The sequence below is a fragment of the Patiria miniata genome, unplaced genomic scaffold (genome assembly GCF_015706575.1).
Source record: "Patiria miniata isolate m_02_andy unplaced genomic scaffold, ASM1570657v1 HiC_scaffold_22, whole genome shotgun sequence".
In the NCBI taxonomy this organism is placed as follows: Eukaryota; Metazoa; Echinodermata; class Asteroidea; order Valvatida; family Asterinidae; genus Patiria; species Patiria miniata.
The window spans coordinates 4457997-4485633 of NW_024037061.1; the positions used below are offsets into that span (position 1 = coordinate 4457997).

At 40.4% G+C, this 27637-nt stretch overlaps 1 protein-coding gene across 1 annotated transcript; it reads right to left on the reverse strand.

The window, feature by feature from the left end:
- On the reverse strand, positions 1–27005 carry LOC119730755. The gene is made up of 12 exons (XM_038203780.1): positions 26557–27005; positions 17212–18838; positions 14756–15417; positions 13228–13320; positions 11529–11677; positions 10113–10233; positions 9201–9350; positions 7376–7511; positions 5236–5367; positions 2887–3044; positions 1826–1957; positions 1–299 (listed from the first exon to the last, which is right to left on the reverse strand). The coding sequence occupies exons 2-12, from the start codon at positions 18656–18658 to the stop codon at positions 129–131; spliced, it is 3351 nt and encodes a 1116-aa protein (XP_038059708.1). The 5' UTR covers positions 18659–18838; positions 26557–27005; the 3' UTR covers positions 1–128.
- Positions 27006–27637: the final 632 nt, after the last annotated feature.

Consider the following 27637-nt stretch of genomic DNA (forward strand, 5'->3'; position numbering starts at 1 on the left):
TATTCTCCAATTGCCTTAGAATGCAGGAGAAATGTAGGGGCATTCAACATTTCAACATGCCTCCACTCAACCCTATTTCCTTCATATCAACCCCCCTTTCCTGAAAGCTAGATCCGTCCCTCCAACCCTCATCTTTCTGCTTGAGCCATCTTGTGCAACAACAAAGCCTCTGCCACTAATACTAGCAGTGCCTCCGTTGTGCAGCGATCGCCTGCAAGTCTCTCCCAGCATTCACACAGTAAAGGCAGGAGCTGGGCATGATCAGCGGAGAAGTTGTGCTCCAGCTGATTACGACGCACCTGCAGACAGACAGTGAAAGGGACCGATACATTACAGAGAAATATGAAACAGTGATCAATCACGGTGGCGGATCAAGAGGGGGGTTTGGGGTTGCAAGCCCCCCATTCAGCTGCTGACTGTTGTGCCCACAGTAAAATGGGTCCAAAAATACTAAATGACATATCTTGTATATCTTGCACAATGTTTATTAAGAAAGCATTTCAACTTTGTTTATGACTTCTTTAAATGGCTGTATATACCGCCCCCTAACATTGAGATCGATTCGCTCGTACCCCCCTTCCTGCAAACAGGACGCTGGGAAGGGCTGATGAATTTACGCTCTGATTCTATAGATTTTGCATGACCTGTGACCTGCAAGTCGTCACGGCTACGACCCTGCAAGGTTTTAAATGGCCGTTAAGACTGAGTCATCACCCTTTTATTCCCATTCATAAATGCTTTTTTTTTCGTTGAAAAATGTAGTAATGTAGGAAAATCTGTAAAACTTATCTGTTTTGTAACTTTTCAATTCTCGTCACTTGCTCAGGCTCCGTTTTGAATTCATGGAGGGTCAAATTGCATATTATGCGACGCATTGTCCGCAATGAAAAAGAAATCACATCCAGTATGGACTGTGCGCATCTATGAGAAAGTTTTGCGCGCATTGGCTAACTGCGGTGTTAAACAGCTGCAGCCAGATGTCTTTATACACAGGTCATGATAAATTACCCAGAATGCCATCCCCTCTTCCTTCACAAGATTTTGTGAAGCTCATCAGCCCTTCCCAGCATCCTGTTTGCAGGGCAGGGGTACGAGCGAAGGAGATTTACAGATGAAAAACTGATATATGAGCTCCAATGTCACTGCACAATGTTAAAATTCTATGTAATTAAAAAATCAATGCCATATACTACAAAATTTAAGTTCTAGACGTCATTCAAATGCCCAACTTTTATAGTCAGCACAAAAACTTCAAAATTCACTTTGAATGATGCAGCGTGGGCTTGAACCACTGATCTCTATATAAAGACTGGATAGCGGATATGCATACAACATTCACACAGTAGACTTTGCATATTGACCAATTCGCCCCCGGTCTCACGAAGATGGCCGCGTATAATACGAACGTTCTACGCGTAAATACGCGCGCGTTGTATCAACAGTTTACGCGCATTTTGGTCACGTACACATATTATGATGTTCTAAAAGGGACACATTTCCGTAGTGATTATTATTTCAAAAACGCCGAAAAAGTGATTTGCGGCATTTTAAAAAGTAACCACGACGTTAGAAAAATTGTAGTAAACCTTGGTCAGTGGGGGTGGTCAAAATATAAGTCAAGTGAACCTTGACGTTACAAAAGAAATCATGCTGTCTATAAAGACGGCAACTTGTCCTTTGTAGATCACCAGCCGGTCTCACCAATATGGCGTCAAATTCATTCATTGTGCGGCTCTTTATTAGCTATCCAGTCTTTATAATATAGAGATCAGTGGCTTGAACACGCAAGCATTTTTTGGAAAGAATGTCCATGTTACGGTCTTACCATTTCTCTCATCTGTGCTGGCGATTGGTGGCAGTAGTCCGAGTAAGGAGGTTTCTTGTAAAGCATCTCGTATAAGAGACACCCAATACCCCAAACATCTGAGTTGTAAGACAGTGCTTCACCGCACAAAACCTGAAATCATGAAATAACAATTCAGCCTTTATGAGTCGTTAAACAAACCACAAGAGGAAAACAGGTGCGTCTATAAAAAGTCTGGCTCCTGACGGGCGCCCCTGAACACAGACACTGACAAAGTGGGGAACTGCAAACATAGGGCTGGATAGCTTAGTTGCAAGAGCTCCGGAGGTCACAGGTTCAAACCCCCTCCAGTCAGTTTCGTCATTTTTGGGGGGTATTTATAAGTCTTAGTTGAAGTGCTTCAAGCAATAACATTCAAACTGGGTTTTGCCCTTCACCAACGTTTAAACACTGTATACTCAGTGTACTACCTCCTGAGTGAAAGTTGGAAAAAAATCACTCGGGTGGGACTCCAACTTTCACTCGAGAGGTAATACACTGTAACACTGAGTAGACAGTGTTTAAACGTCGGTGAAGGGCAAAACCTAATTTGATTTACATCACCCCAACGCAAAATGTCCATCTTATGCGATACTTGCTGCTATATGCACATCAGATTTGAACCAGCCAACCAATCCCGTTAGCTCGGTGGTCAAGTGGTAAGACATCTGCACTAGAAAGCAGGAGGTCGTGGGTTCGAGTCCCACCCGAGTGATTTTTTCCAACTTTCACTCGGGAGGCAACACACTGAGTATACAGTGTTTAAACGTCGGTGAAGGGCAAAACCTAATTTGATATATATCACTCTGACGCAAACATTCCATCTGATAATAGCAATAATATTGTTCATTTCTAAACGTCTTCCATTTCTCTGCATGGAGAATCCTCTGCATAAATCTAAAAGAGCAACCTTCATTGTTATGTCTTTAAAAACTGGCTTAAAAAAGACACTTATAATAAAGACCCACACACAGTTGACACAGGTGAATCTGGATCCGGCAATAACGGTTCGACTGACTAGACAATGCTATCTGAATGCATACCTCTGGTGCAGTGAAGCAGGGATCGTACGTCTCTCTGATGTCAGCAGGACATGTGACCACACTGCCTGGCTTGACTTGAACTGCTCTACTGAAGTTACACAGTTTGATGTTCACATGGTTACGATCGGTGGTGCTGCAATACAAGAGCACATTGGAACCTTGGCACAAAAAATGAAAGAAAAGAAAAGGAACGTCTGAAGATGTCAAACAGGGTACCAGTATGCATCATGGACTAATGAAACACATTCGCTTTCGCTAGAAATCGTCTTGGAATGATTGGAGTTGCAGTGGTGCTCTTTGTTTGAACAATCCGTTTCAAGTGTAAGGGTAGTTTTCGGTTATTAAACTTGGGAACACATGTACAGGGTGTGCAGACTGCTTTCAATGTTTATGGTTACGCTGTGGTCCAAAGGTTACGGTGTTCGACTCACGTGCCGTGGTACGTGGGTTCGAACTTGACTGGGAACGTGGTGCTTGTGTTCTTGGGCAAGACACTTTACTACAATTGCCTCTCTCCACCCAGGGGTATAAATGGGCATCTGTGAAGGTAGAGACCAGATTGCGCTGATCTCAAGCTGCTGCAAAAAATGGTCTCATGGCCTGATGAACAGGGGTAATAATTGTGAAGTGCTTTGAGACTGTTGGTATAAAGCGCTATATAAGCACATTATTATTATTATTATAATTATTTCATGAGAACAGCACATGTGTATTAAAGGGAATGTACATCATTGGCTTTTGCTGTAATTTTCGGAAATGAACTATTTTGAGGGGTTAGTATAACAGATCAAATATTGTTACACTGACATGTTTGAAGTTTTGTGTTTAAAAATACTTTTAAAAACCAAGAAAACCAAAAATGTTCAAGTAGTCTGGTTCCCTGACTCCACTAAAGATGAAATGGATCAATTTATAGATGCCGGAAAATTGTAAGGTAATGGAAACAGTCTAACTGGCCTGCACCCGTTTAAGAACATGTAACCCAATAGCAAACAAAATTTGGACTGAAAAAAAGGTACATTTGGAGCAGTAGTTGAAAATAGTTAGGTTTTTCCAACGGTGGTCGGCCGACCACCGTTGGAAATTTATACAAAATACCACTTTTCTTGAAAAGGACTTCACACATGGTGCCATAATTTTACAGGATGCTTTAGACTGTCATTTACCAGCATCCTAGTAAGGTATTTCGTAAAAAATTGGTAGTTTTGTTTTTCGATATTTGCAAATGTTGTATTTTCCCTTTAAAAAGCATTTGCTTCAAGATGGAACTGAACACACCTTGTTTAGTAATTTATAATAGTTTATGTTGATGAATTATATTTCATGAATTTTTCCCTACATATTTTCCAATCAAAAAGACGATACAAAACTGTTGAACTAGATGTTTGTGGACAAACACATGGCTGTTTCGGCAATTTCTTGTTGTATTTTTCTGTTATCTTATAGACTGATGGGACATAGATGTGCAGTAGAAAGTTGCATAGTGATCAGTGCCGATAGCTCAGTGGTTGTAGCACATATAGGCAAAAAAAAATCCACAAGCCCCAAAAAAATGTAATGAAAACAAAGGCTGTTTCGGCAAGTTGCCGAAACAGCCAATAAATAAAAAACATTGAATCAATCTATTTATTATAATGAAGAATGCTATTTCTTCATTATAATAAATAGATTGATTCAATGTTTTTTATTTATTGGCTGTTTCGGCAACTTGCTGAAACAGCCTTGGTTTTCGTTACATTTTTTTGGCTTGAGTATGAAGCCCGGGAAGGGACAGGGTGGAAATTTTTTTTGGGAGTTTGCTAATTCGTTTGCACGAATTACTAATTCGTTCGCATGAATTAGTAATTCGTTTGCACGAATTAGTAATTTGTTCCCACGAATTACTAATTCGTGCGCACAAATTACTAATTCGTTCCCACGAATTAACTAATTCGTGCGCACGAATTAGTAATTCGTTCGCACGAATTACTTATTCGTTCCCACGAATTGCTAATTCGTTTGCACGAATTACTAATTCGTTCGCACAAATTGCTAACTCGTTCGCACGAATTGCTAATTTGTTCCCACAAATTACTGGCACGTTCCCGGATGCACGAGTTAGCAATTTGTTCCCACGAATTAGGAATTCGTGCTAACGAAATAGGAATTCGTGCGAACGAATTAGCAATTCGTGCGAACGAATTAGTAATTCGTGCGAACGAATTAGGAAATTCCAAAAAGAATTTCCACCCTGTCCCTTCCCGGGCTTCATATACTTGAGCAATTTTTTATCAACTGTGCATTTTTATTATTGTGCATTTATTGCTTGAGCATTATTATTAACTGTGCATGTTGTAGTAGATTACTCACATTTCCAGTTGAGGTAGACAATCTCAATAGAGTGAAGGTGTATGGCAGCAGCAATGACTTGTTGAAGCAATGTCAAGCACAGGTCAAGGGTCAAATTTCCAAACATCATGACTGTGTGCAGACTCTTCATTTCTAGTAATATTAATCATGAAAAGAATTATCAAATACTACTTCATTTGGGGAAACTAAAACAAACTGTCGGCAATTTTTCATACTATACAAATTATGAATGTTTGTGAGTGCAATGGTAAGAATAATTTCATGAGGTGACAGTTGGAATGTTCCATTCCACGAGGCAAAGCCAAGTGGAATGGAACATTCCATCTGTCACCAAATGAAATTATTCTTACCATTGCACGAACGTGAAACATTCATTATTTGTTTTATATAACACCTGACTTAAATCCTTGTTATCTGATTGGTTGACTTGTAAACTGGTTCTGACATCAATGTTCTACTTTTTCAGATGGCAACTGGTGGTTCACTTCCAATACCGAATTTTCAAAACAGTTCGACAAGTTCAGAGCTATAACCAGCATATTCAATCTATCTCGGTTTAAAACTGTTCCACAACTAAGTTCAAAACTTTCATATCCAATTTATGTATTTCAAAAAGTGTTCTCGACAAGTTCAGAACTACAATATTCAAATTTGTTAAATCGTTTGGCATCAAGCTTGGTGTTAGCAGTGTCAGCATAACCCATGAGTTCCGATATTTAGTCTTCTGTTAGGAGAACAATCGCGTTTTGTCTGGCAATTTGCCATTCTGTGAATCAGATTCGTGTTACAGCGCCACCACCGGCAGTAATGAAACTGTGCAACGGAAGTTCTATTCACCGTGCAATAGAACTTCTATTTTCGCGGTGCGGCCGCGCATGCGTTGGGACGAATAATTCAATGACATGTGATCAACAATCCACCAATAAGATGACAGGGATTTATGCAGGTGTTGTATGAAGGTAAATAAAGGTTAACATGGCATGGTAGTAAGGTTTTAATTGTCTTTTTTATGAGGTGGAGGGGGCTTCATCAGGGCCTGACAAGTCGCCGACTTCGCAGGCGGCATAGGCCATCAACATCACCCACTTTGCAGATGATTTACTGGTGATAAATCAACTCGCGCACAATCAACTCGTACACAACTCATGAACACATGTACATGTACATGGACTTGCTATAGTCAGAGATGCCACAGGGTCTGCTTGAAAAAACCGAAACTCAGGGTCTGCTTGAAAAAAACCCGGAACAGCTGCTTGAAAAAAACGGAACTTTTTGTGTGTGAAAAAGCCACTCCGACACAAAGACAAAGTCCCCGTTGTCATCTTTCTCTTGTTGCCAAGCCCAGTTCCGCTTATTTTTGCTTCTATGGCCTTTTAGCTGTCGGTTCGTTCAATCAATTTAAATTGTTCATTTTCCTATTTTTTATTCCGCCTTCCCATTCCGAATTTTCAACATTTTCTACACGAAACATGCGTGTTTCCACAACACTGTCGGTGTACATGACCTTTGCACTACACGATGCAAGCGACAAAAACATGGTCGGTACCGGGCATTTTTTTGTATTCACATATCACTGCGATCAGCGGGAACCACCGATAATTGAAATGATAAGACTTGATTTCCAGGCTGAATGCTACGTGCTCAGCATACAACACGCCCGCACGCTGTGCATGCGCATGAGGCACGGTTGTATACTATGTGCAAGTACGTTGGCCGCCTGTATCGCATGCAGATTCGGCAACAACAAAGACTTGTTTTTTAAGACTACTTCAACGAACAACGTTGTGCTGTGCGTGCGCAAGTAGGCCGACATAACTCAAGTCCCTTACGAGAAAAAAATGAACGCATTTCCACATTTTTTCTTCTCTTTTTCCAGGCTTCTTTTTTAAAGGCCGGAAAAAAGAACGGAGTTTAAAAAAAAATCACTCAATATTTTTCTGTTTTTTTCCGGGGTTTTTTTGACAGATTTTTTTGTGATATTTAAAAAAAAACACCGGAATTCCGGTTAAAAACGGAAAAGTGGCATCTCTGTATAGTATACGATGATACAACTTGACTTGTATTTAATTTTCAAAATATAACTTTATCAGAAAAACGCAAGTTTTGTAGTTAAGTACTACATGGATATCTTTATCATTACCTGGGTAATATGCAGAGCAGACAAGTAGGCGGTTCTCCTTACACAAATCACTGCACCAGAAGTCCTGTGTGATGTACGGTGACGATTTCCTGTTGATCCTAAAGTACACGTTCTTCGAGTCTGGGTGACACACGGCCTGAAATAAAAAAGTGACAACTTACTGTCAAGAGAAAACTAGATTCTCATGGCCAGGATAGGAAGGCTAGTAGTCTAGGGGCTAGACGTTGTTATTGTTTGATACGCGATAACCCACTGCAGCGAGAGGGTGCTATCAAGACCAATCAATATCACCCATGAACCCGTCAGAACAACGTCTAGGCCAATTCCTAAAATCTCCCCCCCCCCCCCAAAAAATGGGGGAAACTATAGTGGGCATGCGCGACTTCTGCAGGCACTGACGGTCCATTTTTAGTCCCACACATACTACACACAACAAAAGAGCTGACCAGTGAAATTGCACAAAAGTCTTGCTGCATTATTGGTTGGTTGTGATTGTGCCTTCTCGCGGCGGCCGGTTGTCGCGGCGGTGGGTTATCGAGTATCATATAATAACAACATCTAATTGCTAACTCGTTCGCACGAATTGCTATTTTGTTCGCACGAATTGCTATTTCTTTCGCACGAATTACCAACTCGTTCCGCGTTCCCGGATCCACGAGTTAGCAATTCGTTCCCACGAATTAGAAAATCGTGGGAACGAAATAGCAATTCGTGTGAATGAAATAGCAATTCGTGCGAACCAAATAGCGATTTGTGCAAACGAAATTGCAATTCGTGCAAACGAGTTAGCAATTCGTGTGAACGAATTAGTAATTCGTGGGAACGAGTTAGCAATTCGAGGGAACGAATTAGCAAATTACAAAAAACTTTTCCACCCTGTCCCTTCCCGGGCTTCATAGAAGAGAGTTTATCAGCAAGGGACGATAGAAAAGCTGTGTCTCCATAACCAGTGAGTCAAATCCGACAAGGTTACGTCTCCTCTGGCAAGGCCAAATAATTCATATGTACAAGAGGTTTATTCCCGCCTCTCAAATGAAAAAAAAAAATGACATCCGTTTCAAATAAATGTCATCTACGTTACAAATGTTAGTGCTCATACCAGCACCCGATTTCACGAAGCGCTGCGACGCGGCGCAACTCGAGTTACGACATGTAATACGTCGCAACTCGCAACGCGTCGTATCATCCATTTCACGAAAGTTGCGATGTATTGAACGCGTCGTAAGTTCCTTGACAATGGCTTAAAACACATCGCAAGTTACAACGTGTCTAGTGGTCATCGCAAAATACGAAGAGTCCCTTTCTAAGCCAGTTTAATGCCATACACATTACATAAATGAGATTATAATACCGAGGCAATGTGTGTAAAGTTGTAAATAGAAAATTCATTGAATAATTATGAATAAGACTGGAATATTGCAGTTGAAATTTCAAAGTAGGTTTACAGTCCACTGAGAGCTAGTTTTCCTTCACAATTGCTTCGCACGATCGCCATTTTGTTTTACGTTTTAACAAATTTCGAGCTGAGATCCAACAACTCTTTGTTGAATATCAGATGACTATTTACTGTACGCCGACTAAATACATAAAACAGTCACCGAGTTGTGCTATAAATACATCTACGACGCGTCGCACCTATGACGTGTTTCGTGAAATGGATCGCAGGACGCGTCGCAGCTGCGACGCATCGTTGAGATACGACGCGTCGCATCGCTGCGATGCATCGTAAGTTACGAAGAGTTTGATGAAATCGGGTCCAGATCTTTGAGTCCCCTACTATGTAAAAGGTGTTACAGTAGGAATGCAAATATAAAATGCAAACTACCTTTTTGATAACAACGTTCAAAGTTTGCTTGTCTTGGAATTCCACACCAGCTCGCAGGATGTTGAAATCACCAAAGTCTCCCAAGAACTGCCCCTCTCTGACCTGAGCTCTCGTCCATGCCTCGTGACTGATTGGATTGCTGGGGTCAAGCTGGAAGGAAAGTACAACAATTTCCTACCGGTAAGCAGTCTTCAAAATGCTGGAAGTCTGTTCTACAATTCACTTTCAGATTCAGACACTCCATTTGTTAATAAGGGAATAAATGTGTGTTTCGGAGGTATTATAACACTCTGTTTAAGACCAGTTGGAGTCTGGATGGGTACTTATCAGCATTCCAGACTCCAAACGGTCTTAAACAGAGTGTTTAATACCGACCAAGCACATATTTATTCCCATTCATAAATACCTTTTCCGTCCAAAAACCAAAACAAGTAAAAAACTAAACACTGCTAACCATTTTGTTCAACAAGTTTACTTCATATTGTTTCAAACACCCCTCTGACTATAATATGGAATGTCCTTCTACAACTCCTAGATTGGCGTGCGCGTCGCGCGTACTGCGCGATGTTGCGCAAAATGCAACTGGGATGGCGTAGTGTGAATTTCGGACTATGAAATACTGATTCACTGGTGGTATTGAGGAATGTGAACGTTCAACCAACGAAACGTTAAAAGGCAATTGATTTCACAGGAGTCCAAATTTCATGTGACACTGGAAAAGTGTTTAAGACCAGCTAGCCATGTCTTTATCATCCGTTTAAGACCGGCCACATGACGGGCTCTCGACCAACAGGAATGGGTAAACTGTATTAACTATTTATGAATGGCAATTAATTATGCACAATGGTAAAATATACGAGTAATTATCAGGAGAAACATTTTGTTAAAGATAGAAAAAATAATGTGTCTTACCTGGAGGAAATTTTCCGACCTGACCTGCTTGTGCATGGCGTGTACCAGTTCCAGCTGAAGGTCCACCTTCAGTGAATTGTGGCACATTTGAGCAAACTGCTCCTCAAATGAAAGAGGTTGCCTGCAATATATAACAGCGGAAAATACATAAGCTGAAGGCACTGCCAGTACCATCGCCAGCTCCAGACATTTAGGGCGGAGGGTAGGGGCAGTATCAGCTAGGGGGCACACCAAGAGAAATAACACAACTGTTCTTAATTTTTACGTTTATGGTTTTTGCCCATAAAGGGGAGGGGGCAGTTGCTTGCCAGGCACCTCCCCCCATTTATTTATTTTGATTATGTTTTTTATTCTATCACTACAACACAATTACATATGTATTTCATTGCTTATTGATAACCCTAACCCATACAATCATGAAATATAAGATTGCGGGTGAGAGAAGCATGCAGCCGTGTGAAGAAATTAGGATCAGGAAGGGATTATTAGGTTTTGAAATTAAATTAACAGTTTGGTTTATCTAACTGGAGGCAATTTAATTTATCAACCTAAGGGGGGGGGGGGGGGGGGAGAGACAAACTTTGCTCAGCCCCGTTAATCTAATATCCACTTCACGTCGCTAAGCAGAGTGCTAATGAGTGCGTTCGATTACTTCTCCCAGCTTACTCGCGCCTGGCTCCTCTCGTGATGACAGACATGCGCAGTGGAGCTAAATAAACGAACGATTTCGGGTAAAGTTTCGTGCAAAGAGCTGGCAAGTTGAACTTTGACATGACACAGGCTGCATCCGAATCAACTGTCAAGAGCTAGGTCTAGGTCCACGCCCATTGAAAATACGCGGGAACGCGCTGACAATAGACGTAGCCGTAGCTCTGGAAGCCCGTTTCGGAAAAAATGTTGCAACCTGACGCCACTTCTGCGGGTTTGTGTACAAAGTCTATGGAGAGTCAAGAATTTTTTTAAAGTATTTCCTTACAAAATTGGAAATGTTTCTCAGTCCCAGATTCATGCTTATCGTCATTTTTGCAATGAATGACCTTTGAGATGATATATGAAGAAAAAAAGTGGCGTCAGGTTGCAATATTTTTTCCGCCCATTTCGGACATGGCCTGAGGCGCCTGCCGGACGTCACATTGGCAGCCATATTTATTGCCTGGCCTTATGGGATACTTACCCAAGTAACCGGCTCGGCGAGTCGGTTACTTGGGCCAGGCTCGAGTAAGCGAAAGTCACGTGAATTAATCAAACGCTGTCGTGCTTGCACGAGTAAGTGCGGGGGAAGTAATCGAACGCACTAAATCTGTAAAAATCACAACAACAAAAATTAAAAATTACAACATACAACTGCCTTAGTCACAGATTCAGACCACAAATTCAACACGTACAGTCATTATGGAGCATGATTCAAACACTCACCCGCTTCGGTAAACATCACAGAATGGTACAATGCATTGTATCTCCCTGCATTGCCTACTATGATGCCACAAACATCTCAGGATGTCTTCCCTATCTTTAATCTTGTCGTTCAGAAAACTGTGCTTCAGTTGCAGGACCTGCTTCTTTCCCTGTGTATATAAACATATCATATTTGGGTTCAACTTTGATAAGTTTTTAATATTTAGTTTAGGGTCCACTTCAAACCCTTTGCAGCTCATAGGGCAATGAATGGGCAAATACGGCACAATTGTATTAGCAGTTTAGAAATGAAATTTGCACAACCATGACAACTGAAAGGAATGCTACGTACTGGAATACGCCCAATTGTGCTGCAAAACGCACTTTGAACAAAATGATTTTAAAGGGAATATACAACATTTGCAAACATCGAAAAACAAAACTACCAAGTTTGTACGAAATACCTTACTAGGATGTTGGTAAATGACAGTCTAAAGCATCCTGTAAAACTATGGCACCTGGTGTGAAGTCATTTTCAAGAAAAGTGGTATTTTTGTATAAATTTCCAACGGTGGTCGGCCGACCACCGCTGAAAAAACCTAACTATTTTTCAACTACTGCTCCAAATGTACCTTTTTTCCAGTCCAAATTTTGTTTGCTATTGGTTACATGTTCATGAACGGGTGCAGGCAGGCCAGCTAGACTGGTTTCCTTACCTTTCAATTTTCCGCCATCTATAAATTGATCCATTTTATCTTTAGTGGAGTCAGGGAACCAGACCATTTGAAAATTTTAGTTTTTCTTGGTTTTTCCAGCATTTTCGAACACAAAACTTCAAACATGTCAGTTTAACAATATTTCATCTATTATGCTAACACCTCAAATAGTTCATTTCTGAAAATTACTGCAAAAGCCAATGATGTACATTCCCTTTAATCGGAAAGGACATTTAAAAGTCGAATATAAACATCCACACAACTATTCTATAAAAACTGGCCGTGTTTGTGTTATTCCTGTGTTTTTCGTGGGAGAACAAATTTTTGAGTCCACTTTTGCAACCCCATAAATTTGGGCTGTTCAGTGGTAGTGTGATTTTAGCCATGCTAGCCATAAAGTGTTCACCGTCTGCGGACGTGTAAGAAACCACAGTACGGCGTTGGTGATGTGTGTAATTTACAGGTATGTGACATACACAATGTGTATCGTACATTGACTGAAAACGACAGGAAAAATGCATACTCCGTTGTGTCCGAAGATGTAAAAAAAAATTGTTTCTTGTCTTTTCTCACGAACGGCAAGACATAATTAGGTTGGATTCCTTTAAACCAGATGTTTGAAATAGGATAAGTAAACGATCCTAAACAGGCAATTTTTGGGAATTTCAGGGCTTGGTGCCCCTTTAAGGGAAAAACATTTTGCAACCTGACACCACCTTTTTCTTCATATATCATCTCAATGAAGGTCATTGCAAAAATGATGATAAAGACATGAATTTGGGACTGAGAAACATTTCCAATTTTGTTAGGAAATATGCTGAAGTGGCATCGGGTTGCAACATTGTTTCCCCTTTTAACTAAAGCATACTTAACTAAAGCATACTTAAAACTGTGCACTGTATGATTCCCTAAACTTGAATGTTTTGTTGACGATTCGCAGACAGGCTTTGATACTCTTAAGACAAAAACTCAAAAACAAAATATAAAATAAGCCATTAAATTACCTGTAAACAACTACAGTCAGAACAGTTGCCGTGAGGAAATCTCTTCAAGCAGTATACAGAACGCTCCAGCTGACTCAGCGAAGGTCTTTGATCCTATTTCAGAGTTGAAGAAATAAGAGTAATTCCATTGGTAACATGGTAATGCTAATTTCGTCTTTGCCAGAGCCATCTCAGACTTCTAAGCAGAGGAGTGATGTGGTTTATTGCATTGCGATGTGAAAAAAAATCCATTATTTTCTTTACAGGTATGTATATCACTTTAAACCAGGAATGTCTGAAATGCTTTTGTTCTGGAGAAAACGTCTGAAACTTGAACAATGGCAATTATATTTCAGACATTTGTTCATTTTTTCAGACATACATAATCCCTGAATCAGAATGTCCAAATCATAAACCTGTAGCACCACGTACATTTCAGACATTCTGTCAACGTCAAATAACTGGTTTTAGGTTTATGTTTCGGATTTTAATGTAATTATTTTATTGATTCAAATTAGGTTTTGCCCTTCACCAACGTTTTTTAAACACTGTATACTCAGTGTGTTACCTCCCGAGTGAAAGTTGGAAAAAATCACTCGGGTGGGACTCAAACCCACGACCTCCTGCTTTCTAGTGCAGATGTCTTACCACTCGACCACCGAGCTTACGGGATCGGGTGGCCGGTTTGAATCTGATGTACATAGCAGCGGGTACCGCATAAACTATTATAAGATGGAATTTTGCGTCGGGGTGATATAAATCAAATTAGGTTTTGCCCTTCACCGACGTTTTTTAAACACTGTATACTCACTGTGTAATTACTATTGATTACGTTTCAAACATTTTGTCAGGAACAAACTTACGTTCCCGACATTTCTGGTTCATAGTTATTGTGAATGCGCATGTCTTGAATTAATCTATGATTAAATAGTCTTATCAGCATTGTTGTTAGCCATCATATGCCTGGATTATCTAGTTTTTTTTAAGGACTCCTCGTTCGGGCAGTTGTGAAGCAGGCAGTTGCTGGTGATGTGAGCGGCCGTTTGGAGGGCAGCTCTGCACTAACAAGCTGGACTTGTGAGGCCCATCCGGAACATGTTGGCCAGGAATCAATGATCACTATGGCATCTGTTCAATCTGCACCAAGCTGCTCTGGATAGGTGACATCCGAGCGGCTTGTTAGGCTTGTCGGTGTAGTCATGAAGCCTCAATGTGGACATCGACCATCCTGCCATGGTCGATGTGAACATCGGGGCTTCGTGGCTACATATCAGGGCCCAATTTCATAGAGCTGCTTAAGCACAAAATTTGCTTAAGCACGAAAAAACATTGCTTAGTAAAATTAGGTTACCGGCCAAAACTCCATTTGATGTACATTGCTTGTGACCGGTATTTAGCTGTTGTTTACTGAGCATAACAATCGCATGGAGTTTTGGCCGGTAACCTGATTTTATTAAGCGAGACATTTTTGTGCTTAAGCAAATTTTGTGCTGAAGCAGCTCTATGAAATTGGCCCCAGGTGATCAGTTCAAAGATTAAGAATGTTTACCTTGTAATTTGGGCCTGTACTTCCACAACCCAATGGCTGAGTTGGAGCCATCCCTGTAGTTGTATAAAACTGTCTGCCGCTGTCCACAACTGCAGACCTGGTGTCACTCTCCCTGTCATACTGGTAGCCCGTTGATTTCTTTCTGTGACACGGTCCAGCGAAGCCATTTGCAAGAGGCCCATTGCATGGAGTTTTCCACTCTTGAGGAGTTGAACCTCTTTTGGTTGATCTGGCTCCTTGGTCGGTGAAGCCAGCTGCTCCTCTGGTAACCACGCCATTAGTCATCGGCTGAGACTGATCCTGATTTGGAGTGGTCAAGTAACCGTTAAGCTGATGATGAATCTCGCTGCCTGTCACACTCGACGGGTTTCTTTGTGGGTATTTTCTATCGCTAATTCCACAAGTGTCAAACTCATTGTTCAAGTCATATGCAGCTGCTCTAGCAGATGCAGATGAATGGCCAATGCGGAGAGCAGCTAAATGGTTTGCTGAGGCAACATCATGGAGCTGTTGGGATGGGGTTGGCCTAGCTGCTGCACCTGTTGAGGGGTAAACAGGTGGGTCCATCTTTCCATCGACATCATCCAAGCTACCCCAACCTCTGATGCCACTGTCTGGATCCTGGCTCGAGAAAGTACCAAGGTACAGAGAGGGCTCTGCCACTAGAATAAATAAGAAGTATGATCAAATACAAAGCATTTTGGCACATAGCAGTTAGAATAATAAGGAGCACGGGGAGACTTTAGACAACACAGGTGTTAAAGATGAGTCCAATTATTGGATGCAAATGTCCTGATTCACATGTGTGTATATAACATTTTTAAAAAGCAGATAATTACGGAGCAGGTAATTTAAGATCACGGGTGTTTCCAGAATTTTTATAATTAACCCATAAGCACCTGTGCGACATTGTATTACATTGTGTTTATTCACTGATAGAATCAATAAAACTAGAGTGCTCTGGCAATTGTATGGTGCTACAGCTACTATAGGGTTAGTGAAACAGTCTGAAATGAACAAAAGATATACACAAAATTATTATTAGTGTGTTCTTATCACCGTCAATACATCAATATTACTTGGTTATTCGATATTATTTTTATATCAATACTGCCGATAGACATTTTTAATCATATCGAAGTACCGAACATTTAAACACCTGAACACTGGGGAATGATCTCAAAATATGGACAATGCTTCAGATTATTGTCAAAATAAAGCTTGTGACTTTGTGTTCAAAGTTTGCTGTATAATGAAATAAAACTAATTGGCGCTATCTTGTGCTTGTGACTGAAAATAACAACATCGTGACATGCCAAGCGGCGACACTGCGTGCTCTGTGTTCACTGTAGTCTTGACCAAGGCTATTAGCTTGTTCCCGCTTCCGCACACAGCGTGCGCCGCGACACTATTACTATACCGTTAGCCTCGCGCGCGCTGTGTGCGGTAGCGGGAACAAGCTTGTAAGGGAACAAGCTGATAGCGTTGGTCAAGGCTGTGTTCACTGCAATTCGCTATTCAGTCCCTAGTGTAAAAACTCAAAACAAGTCTTCCCTGTTCTGGACAAACTCTCAGTGCTGAGTTTTTGGTTTTTGGAATCAAGTGTCATCTTTATGGTCTTTAACTTTTACATAATTGATACAGTAAACTCCGGCTAAACCGACATTGTACAACTTGTCAAATCGCTCAAGTCGGCCGTCTGACTTAAGTCCCGATTGTCCGTAATGCATTTCCATTGAATTTTTTATTTCTAAGTCGGCCTTTCTAAGTCGCCATTTCGCTCAAGTCGTTGTGTTACTCTCGGTCCCCTTTCCAAAAAAAGCATTACAAAATCCTGTAAATCGGCATTCAACAAGTCACACATTGGCATCGACTTCCTGTACTGCAGTTGGAAAGTCAATACCAGTACCCCCTCTCAGCTGTACGCATGTGCTCTGTCATTTTGGGGGTCTTCTTATTGAATGACTACTGTTGCAGTCAATGCGTGTGTGGTATACGCACGCATTTAATTCGTTACTGTGTACGTACATATGTGTCGTGGTCTCCACTGTCAATACCCCAAACGTGATGATACAATTCGAGGATTAATTTGCCGGATTCAACTCAAGCATTAAGGAGATAATCCAGGGTAAATCGAAGCCAATTAGTGCAATGAATCATGTGTGCATACCATTCATGTAAGTCGGCAAAATGACGGCTTACAGCATATGTCGGCATTCGCGTAAGTCATCACAAATTCTCGGGTCCCGAGAGTGCCGACTTAGCCGGAGTTTACTGTAAATTCTCTGATATTTTATTTCCAATACACATGTATCAATTATTGCAAATTCTGATATTGACGGTGTTAGTCTGTTCTAAAGTAATAAATAGTGATAGTGACGACAGCAATGGAATATGTTGACTATCAACTAAGGACGAGATCTTACAATATTCATCAGTTTGAGCTAATTTCTCACCTGACTCCTTTGAGATATCCAACTCGAATCGCTCCGCAGAACTGTCATCTGACAAGTGATCAGGACTTTGTTGTCTTACCTCCATCGGCTCTAGAGCCCATGGTTGAGAGCTTAATGATGCCATTGTTTCTACGCACTCAAGGAATTGTTCATCCTTTTTCTCTTCTGTAGAGATCAGATCAGCGATCCTAGCTGCCTCCAAATCGTTCCAATCAAATTTTGGGAGTTCACATTTAGGTAACGGTATGTTTGGATTGGCAAGGACAATCTCATTGAAATACCTCACAAGCTCAGAGCGTGTGGCATTATCAACGCCATTGTCGTCGATGTGTGACGGAATGATCATGTTCATGATGTTGGTGCCGGAAAACTGCCAGACCATTGCATCTGAGGGTAAATCTGTATTTCTGCATTGAAGTTGTCTCTCCCCTTTGCCCAAAGCAACTGCCTTAGGTTGTTCAGCGAGATATTCTCCATTTGGTGCACAGAGAAGAACTTCTTTATTTGGGAAAGGTGACCTGAGCATTTGGTGATCATCTCTGAGACCCTCCCGATGAACCTCCTTGTCCACTGAAGTTTCAGAAGACAAGAACACACTTGAGAGGAATTCTCCTTCAGGGATGTCATCACTTCCACCAGTTCCATACCCGCTGGACTTCTTGGACTGGCGAAACCTTTCGCCTTTCTCTCTTCCCGTATCAGAAATGCATTTTTCCTCTTCACTATTTACTTTAATCGTTGGGATGTCTCCGTTTTGGAATCTTTCACCACCAGATGGCTCCAAGCCGCTCCTTGATTCTTGACGACTTCGAACTTCACTAACTCCTCCACAATAACCGGCTGGTAGTTGTTGACTAGGAGTGTCCGTCTCCCTCGGAAGAACATCAGAAAAATCTTTCTGATGAGCCAAAACTATCTTCTCTCGTTTAAAATCAGCCAGCACTCCGGATGAGAAGGGAAGTCCATCTGAAACATCTTTCTTTCTAGACGGCTTTTTAGCTTCTGGTTTTTGACGTGCAATCTCTTCAGATGAAGTATTTTGACGATAGCGGATTGTCTCACTGTTTCTTTGCTTGAAGAGACGCCGATCAAAAGCTGCCAACTGCGCGCTGTAAACATACTTGGCAAAAAGCTGTTTCATTTTGGAAACATTTTCATTACGGGAATGGGGACAATTTTCACTTTGATTTTTTTGTAAAGGTGGATTTTTCTGTAAGGACTTTTTCTGTCTTGCAATGGAGTTTGGCAAAGTGTGGACCAAACTTTCTTTGCTGGATTCGTGGACAAGCTGGACTCTTGGAAATCCTGAGTGTCCTGTTGGTGCAATGTTGCCATTCAGAGTTGCATCTACGGGACCATCGGCAACGTCACAGTTTTCTGTGACTGCCGTCTGCCTGCAAAATGGCCTACGTCCTGGAGACATAGGACTTGATGATTGGACATCCATCTTGGAATCAGAGGTGTCAATGTCAAACTAATTTCTTTGAGAAGTCAGTTGCAGAAGAACGTGCTGGAGAAATGGTTTACTAAGTAACTCAGACAAATTCAAACAGAGGCCTCAGTTGTACACGTGACGATGAAGTAAGGTACATGTAGTCATCAGTTAAACATCTGCAGCCAAACCACGCTGAAACGGAAAGGACAAATAAAGAACTTTCAGTAATTAAGCCACATCACTAAAGTGCCGTCACATATTTCATAAAACAATTTCTAATTTCCGGTGAAACTGAACAGCTAATCACAAAGTATAGAGCAACACAATGTTTACTGATGGTAGAACAGGAGAGATAATATAAATGAAACTAATGAACTTCCGGAACACGCTGCTATCAGTACGTCACAGTTGAAAAGGTCACATAAAGATTGGACTTCCTTTCATTATCTATATTAACAAATTTTGTTTTTATCAAGCTGCTATTGAGGACTATTTGCACTCCAATTCCATGTGAAAAATGAACATGAAAGAAGTCCAGTGAACATTCTAACAATCAGCATGTTCTTATATACGTCATTACTTTAAATTGAAAGTTATTTACTTTAAATTGAAGTTATAACTTTGAATTGAATTCATTTTAATATGAAGCATTACAAGAGAAAAGAAACTGGCAGTGAACTCAACAAGATGGTTCTCAAACCATGCGTCTCGCCTGCATTCGCGATTATCTGTAAAGGGTGACCTTTGACCTTGGTATGTGACCTCTGACATCATTATCATTTAAAGGTTCCCATGTTGCATCCATGACCCAAGTTTGGTTCCAATTGGACTTTAACTTTTGAAATGAGACCAATTTTACGAAACTTCAACCAAAATACCACAGACATACCAACACACACTTTTGTTTTACCATACTCCCGAGGACAATGCTTTGTGTTTCCCTATGTCCCTGTAATATAACACTCTCCCATAGACTAAGCACATGAACCTACTACAGAGGACCGTACGTTTTACGAAAGACCCAACACCCGAGGACTGAAAGGATCTGTTGTTCTCCCTTTGTGTGTCGGTCCTCGGGTATATAGTGTGTGTTTATGATGTATGTAAATCAAGGACACACAAGTGCAACATCTTCGATGAATTGAGAACAGGAACCAAATCACGGACGACCTTGATTAGAAAACGTGTACAAAACCAATGAGAGCTATTGCCAAAAAGTTGGTATGTACAAAGGAAAAGGGAAGAGGAACAATAGAAAATCCTTGATTAATTGGGGTGCGCTCAAAAGTCCGACGCCTCATAAGTAAATTAAATACCTCGTTTTTCTGACGTCGGACTTATAAGGCGTCGGACTTATGAGGTGTTGGACCTATGAGGCGGAATAAATAAATTGTATGCCTCATAAATCCGACGCCTCATAAGTCTGAAATTTTGGACTTATGAGGCGTCGGACTTATGATACGGCCCCGATTAATTACACCATAAACAAACGTGTCTAAACACGTACACCTGTACACATACATACTACATGATGATCTGGTAAATCAGCTTGTACATGTACTACATACCTACCAGGTGCCTTAGTGACTGCGTAGCCTCTTTCCTGAACAAAGTTCAGGCGAGACAAAAACGAAAGTGATTTCTCATCATTTTTGGGAGTACCCTTCGATGAATCACTGACAAATGTATAGACTGATGAACCAGAAAATACACAAAAGCTGTGCCTGAATGAAACTTTCATTGTTTGAAGAGAATAGGGAAGGATCATAGCAGCCTTCACAGTGCGATTTTATTCTTTTTACTGCACGCATTTTCCTGGTTCAAACATTTTAACAAACAGTTCATACAAAAACCTATTAGGCCTACTGTATCAGAAAAATAAGACTCCTGGAATTGTGCACGGTGAAAAGAGCAAACAAAAAAATTCTTAAAAAATGAACTGAAACTTTTAGAAATCCAATTGTGGAATGAATATCAGTGGAATTATCAGGTTAAAGGGAAAATACAACATTTGCAAACATCAAAAAATAAAACTACAAATCATTTTGAAATACCTTGCTGGACTGTTAGTGAATGACAGTGTAAAGCATCCTGTAAAATCATGGCACCTGGTATACTGTCATTTTCAAGAAAAGTGGTATTTTTGTATCAATTTCCAACGCTGATCGGCTGATGAGCGTTGGAAAAAAACTGGCTTTTTTTCAAATACTGGCCCCAATTGACCATCGCACTTGTTTGCAATCGATTACAAACCTATGAACGGGTACGAGCCAGCTAGACTGGTTCCCTGACCTTACAATTCCCCAATGTATGTAAACTGCTCTGTTTCTTCTTATATGGAGTCAGGGAACCAGACTACAGGAAAATGATTGTTTTTCTTGGTTTTTATAGCATTTTCGAACCCAAAACCTCAAAAAAGTCAGTGTAACTATATTTGCTATATATTTCCAACCCCCCAATTCCATCCATTTCTGAAAATTACAGCAAAAGCAAATGATGTATATTCCCTTTAATTCAAACTTTTTGTCTGAATTTTGGTGGGAAGTAAAACTCGAGGGAAGTAAAACTTGTAAATTCAAGGAACCGGAAATAATATCACAAAAAGGGGAACTAAAAAAAAAAAAGAGGAAAATGCGTTTTCTGTGCATTTTGGTTCAGAGAAATGTTGACAATGACCAGATCACTTGTGCCTAGATTCCTGAAAACTGACCCATGTACAAGGTCTGTTCATCGACACAAAGTACAAAAATAGCTACAATCGATACCACACATGCGTCACTTACACAGGGCAATGGTGAATGTATTCAAACAATACATCAGCACAATAGGTGAACAGGACCTTAACGTTAGCTGGAAGCGAACTGAAAACAGTCCTTTTATGATTGACAAATCAAGTGGTACATTTCAATGGAAGGTGTGTCAGTCACAATTTTTATAACGAATGGAATAAGGGGTAACAAAATGTGTGTCAATGTCAGTTATTCTCAAATTCCAACATGGAACTTAGCAAATTTGACACAATTTGAGTAATGCATTAATTCATTGCTACAAGTGTTTAGATTTTACCACAAGGGAATGGGCTGATAGAAATTTGTAATTCCTATAACCTTCACAAATACAACTCAAGGGAAGTAAAACTTGGAAATTCAAGGAACCGGAAATAATATCACAAAAAGGGGAACTAAAAAAAAAAGAAGCCCATTCCCTTGTGGATCCTTCCCCACTAAAATAGAATTATAGCAAAATCTTTCTCCCAAAACATGACAAGGGAAAATATACCCCTCTTAGGCCAAAAAAAAAAGTCTCCGGTTTCTGGTATGCGCGCGCGTCGCCGTAGCCATGCGCGTCGGCAAAATGAAAAAGTTTTTTTTTTCAATGAAAGATGATGTCTCAAAACCGCCAAACTCACTGGTTTGACTGGAATCCTGCTGCGGCACAATTTTAACTAATTTTTGGATGGGGTTATGATCAAGAAAGAGCTTTATGTGGCCTCTCTGGACTCCCATATATATTTGCCCTAAGTTAAGTGGGGCACCATTTGCAGTCATCAGCCGACATTTAAGGGAAAAAAAATCAGGTAAAAAAAAAAAAAAAAGCCGCGTCGCCGCACCACTTTTTGGGCAAGCTCCATACCAGAAACCGGAGACTTGTTTTTTTTTGGCCTTGGGTCAAACCTTAAAAATTGTGTGCTTACAACCTACCTGGAATTTTTGTGGCCAACTCGCCGACCTCAAACTTTTTATTACCATTTTGCCAAAAAATTAGCACACGTACATGGTTAACGAGTCTCAAACATTGCAAAAGAACACACAAATGCATTAACAGAGATGAAAAAAAGACAAAATAAAACTATTTCCCTATTTTCCTACCTGGATATTTTTGAGGCCGTTACCGTAAACACACCGTTTATTTGTTTGGCTTTATTTACACTGAAAGATTGAGGGCTGCCAGAAGCTTTCTCATAATCATATGCACATATGAAAATTAGAAATTAGGGGTTTGTTTTCTAGATGGCTGCACCGCATTCATCATACTTTTAGGTTCGCTCGTACCCCCCGCCCTGCAAACAGGGCGCTGGGATACTCTGATGAGCTTCACAGAATCTTGTGAAGGAAGTGGCCTATGACCTATGTATAAAGCATCTGGCTGCAGCTGTTCAAAACCGCAGTAAGACAATGTGCGCAAATGCTATCCGAAAACTTCCTATAGAAATGCGCGCATTCCATACCGGATGTGATTACTGTTTCATTGCGGAACATGTGGACAAAATTTTGAGCATCGATCGCATAATGTAATCCGACCGTTTGTGATTCGAAACGGAGCCTGAGCAAGTGACGGGAATTGTAAATTTACAACATAGATAAGTTATTACGGAATTTCCTACATTATTACGCTTTTCAACAAAAATAAAACATCTCTAAACTGGAATAAAAGAGTAATGAATCAGTCTTAACGGCCGTTTCAAACCTTGCAGAGTCATGACCATGATGACGCGTAGGTCACAGGTCACGCAAAATCCAACCTATCAGAGTGTGAATTCATCAGAGTATCCCAGCGTCCTGTTTGCAGGGCGGGGGGTACGAGCGAAACTTTTATAGGCCCATCATAAATGTTCACATGACTACCCTACCATTATCTCAGTAGGCCCTATTTATTTGACATATAACCATATCTGTTGCATAATTTACTGATTGTATTGAATACACAAGATTGATTGATGGGTTAATAAAACATTAACCTTTAACCTTTTTGATAGAACTTTGGTCACGTCTGAATTACTTAAATGGCTGGAATTTAATACATGGGTTTATGGCTGCAGTGCTTCCATAGGCTTGTGTGTAATTTCCAGCCAAATAATTTGAATGTCGCCATAATGACAATTTGTATGCAACAGGTGGAACATAACTCGTTGGTTGCACCACGAACCGACGTATCGCTTTTTTTGTGTTTCGAGAAAAACAGATTTAAAGCCCCTGTCACACTTTTGCATATCCCAATTCCTTATGAGTTCCTTATCAAACATTTTTAATACGCAGCCGTACAATCAAAAACGTCGAAATTTTTTGATTACTTTGACTTTGTGCGACGCACATCTAGCGAACAAGTAACGAATTCAGGGCATCCACTGCGTATGAGATGCGTATGAGTTGCGTATGCAGTGCGCAAGTTCGCTATCTGTGCGTTTCTCGTAAGTTACGAATAAGTACAATGCGTTGCCCGCTCGCAAGACGAGCAATACGTCGGCATTCGATATGAGTTCGTTCAAGCGTGCGTTGTATCTGCGCTGCAAGTACGCTATGTATACGTCCAATATAGGAGGTCAGCGTATTACCGCGTATGAACGGCTTATACCCCATGAACACATACCGTACTCGTACCGCGCTCGACCGATGCGCTGCATATTTATAACTTATGACCTGCGTAACAGCGTACGCAGCGTAGTTTTGTGCATGCCCAAAACTATCCTGCGTACTGGGCCGTACCATGCGTATGCCTGCGTACATAAAACTTACACAAAACGATAGAGATGCATAGGAGGTGCGTATTGTGCGTACGAAAAAAATGTCAATGCGCAACTCGTCAGGAATTTGGATTTGCAGAAGTGTGACAGGGCCCTTAAGTTGGTCATTATTTTGTAGGCTTATTTTGTGCCTGTGTAAGAATTCAAGCTGTTTCGTTTTTGCTAGCATCATAGATTGAACTTTATTGTATGCAATCCGTGTGCATCTGAGTTGCTACGTTTTTGAGAAATTTAGCTACAAAGTTACTCGTCATCATGTTTATCGTATGTCACACAACGTGTGTAATAGTGGCTGTGTGCCAGATACTGTACATCGGTTTGTGAAACGCTAAATTCCAATTTCATGTCGACGCTCCTTTGTGACGTCATAGTACTATGGGAATTAGCGTGTAAAGCGTCGTATCGGGATACGCCACTTCGTCGTGCAGCATTTGTCATTTTTTAGAGATACGCCGCACAGTCTAATTAGCGTTCTTATTTAATTAGAACTCCGATCGGAATAAAACTTTCTGAGAATGAGAACTTTGATGAAATAATAATGTTAATGACAAAAACTCAATATGGCAAGAAATCGAGACACGCTGGTTTGTGGTGCGACCGACGAACTGCTACACAAACAAAAACTGGATCATACGTGTACATGTACAAGAAATAAATGCTAAACTAAGGTATTAAAGGGAATGTACATCATTGGCTTTTGCTGTAATTTTCAGAAATGAACTATTTGGGGTTAGTATAATAGATCAAATATTGTTGCACTGACATGTTTGACGTTTTGTGTTCGAAAATGCTGGAAAAACCAAGAAAAACAAAAATATTCAAGTAGTCTGGTTCCCTGACTCCACTAAAGATGAAATGGATCAAAAATACCGGAAAATTGTAAGGTAAGGGAACCAGTCTAGCTGGCCTGCACCTGTTCATGAACATGGAACCAATAGCTAGCAAAACAAAATTTAAACTAAAAAAAATGGTAAATTTGGAGCAGTAATTGAAAAATAGTTAGGTTTTTCCAACGATGGTCGGCCGACCAGCGTTGGAAATGTATACAAATATACAATTTTCATGAAAATGGCTTCACACCAGGTGCCATAATTTTACAGGATGCTTTAGCATGTCATTTACCAACATCCTAGTAAGGTATTTCGTAACAACTTGGTAGTTTTATTTTTCGATGTTTGCAAATGTTGTATTTTCCCTTTAAATATGAAAGACTGCATGCACAAAAATGCCCTACACGTCTCTGGGCAATTATAATTAGCACCCAAGAGCACCTTGTTTCTATGGTAACAGTAACTATAGTAACGATATACGCCATCCAGTATGCCACCTGTTGATCAATTAAACCATACATGGAGTTACATCAAAAACATGACAAATGTCTGAATCAGCAGGTGTCGGTGATACAGGAATATACAACATTTGCTTAAAGGGAATGTAGGCCTACATCATTGGCTTTTGCTGTAATTTTCAGAAATGAACTATTTGAGAGGTTAGTAATAGTAGGCCTATAGTAAATCAAATTTTGTTACACCGACATGTTTGAAGTTTTGTGTTCGAAAATGCTGGAAAAACCAAGAAAAACAAAAATGTTCAATTTGTCTGGTTCCCTGACTCCATTGAAGATGAAATGGATCAATTTATAGATGCTGGAAAATTGTAAGGTAAGGAAACCAGTCTAGCTGGCCTGCATCCGTGCATGAACATGTAACCAATAGCAATCAAAATTTGGACTGAAAAAATGGTAAATTTGGAGCAGTAGTTGAAGAATAGTTAGGTTTTTCCAACGGTGGTCGGCCGACCACCGTTGGAAATTTATACAAAAATCCCATTTTTCTTGGAAATGACTTCACACCAGGTGCCATAATTTGACAGGATGTTTTAGACTGTCGTTTACCAACATCCTAGTAAGGTATTTTGTAAAAATTTGATAGATTTGTTTTTCGATGTTTGCAAATGTTGTATATTCCCTTTAAGTTGTTCTAATTTCCAGAAATGGATGGATTTGGGGGTTAGTATTTAAAATACAGTTTACAAATTGTCAGCTCAGGGAACCACACTAGCTTGCACTTGTTCATGGACATGTAACAGATTGACAACAAAATGTGGACTAATTTAATAACTTGGGGGACAGTACGAGAGTACTGTTAGTATTATTAAAATTTAAAAACAGTCAGTTTATTCCAATATTTTATGGTTGGCTTACCATCGTTAGAAATTGATACAAAATTTCACTTTAAAAAAAATGACAGCACATCAGATGCCATGATTTCTAAATAAATAAATAATTTTTTTTTTTTTAAATTAACACAGAAACATGCAGATTATAATTCATGTAATTGGACTTGAAATAAATCTTAAAAAAAAAATGAATGAAAATATCAGTACTTACATTAAAGTTCCGAAGTGATTTACTTGTGTGACTAAGCAGGCTTTGCAACTGATGCAACTGCTAGTGCTAACCAACAATCGCACAAGGCAGCAAGGCAGTGGAAGAAGGGGAGTTGTGACCAGCGCGATGCGACTAGAGTCAACCGTGTGGACGTGGTTATGCACGGCAGCCAAATCCCAACCAAGCCGGTCCGCGTCCGTCAGGCGTTCCTAGTCCTTGAACCAGTGAGCTGCTCGAACAAACCGCTCCTTTTTAAACTCCTACACGGCATGTGACACTTGAATGGGGCTATTCATGACTTCCATTTAGTGACCTTCAATTCACAGAATACTATAATCCACTGTGGATGGTTCAAAATTCAATTGTGAAGCATTATCTGGAACTTCAAGTACAATTCGCGGTCCCCACACGGCCGACCCGGAGCTTGCGTGCTGCCTGGGAATTCCCGGAGCACGAAACACCATAGACTCGTCTAGTCGGTCAATCATCGGCAAATTATTCGTTACTGTTTCATACGGTGTGAAAATCAACTTTAGTAACACTTTCCACAGCAAATTAGGATTTTTATACATTTCTGAAATGCGAAATCATGTGTTAAGGTGCACTAAAAGTTGTTTCAGACAGAAAATGTATCGAAATCGGGGTATTATATGAAGGGAATATAACGTGCGTGGACTAGGCGAGTCTAGTAGCCACTGGCCTGGGGAGTCCGGAAACGCAGGCATTCACGTAACCGTGACCTGGTAACAAACCATGGGAAACTTTCGGCGGAAATTCCTTTTTTCCACATTTTCACAGAAGAAAATGCGGTACCCCAATTTAACTTTATTTCGAGAGAGGGGGAAACCTCAAACTATTTCTAGAAAACAAAGCTGTCTAGTGTAAATTCAGAGTAGCCGACAAATAAAGATACAGAAAATCTTGATCGCCCCGGCCCCCGCGGCAGCATTGTTTGTGCTGAATGCAGACAATGCAACCTTATTTTATTACAATAAAAAAGCGACTGCACTTCCACTTAATTTTGGCTGTGGGAAATTCAGATGATGAGAAATACATAATAATGTAAATCACAATTTGCGGC

Coding starts and splice junctions, on each gene's coding strand:
- LOC119730755 (XM_038203780.1), bottom strand. CDS start 18,658: ATGGATGTCCAATCATCAAGTCCTATGTCTCCAGGACGTAGGCCATTT. Junction 15,418..17,211: donor GGATATCTCAAAGGAGTCAG/GTGAGAAATTAG, acceptor TATTTATTCTAG/TGGCAGAGCCCTCTCTGTAC. Junction 7,512..9,200: donor TGAACGTTGTTATCAAAAAG/GTAGTTTGCATT, acceptor TTTTTATTTCAG/GCCGTGTGTCACCCAGACTC.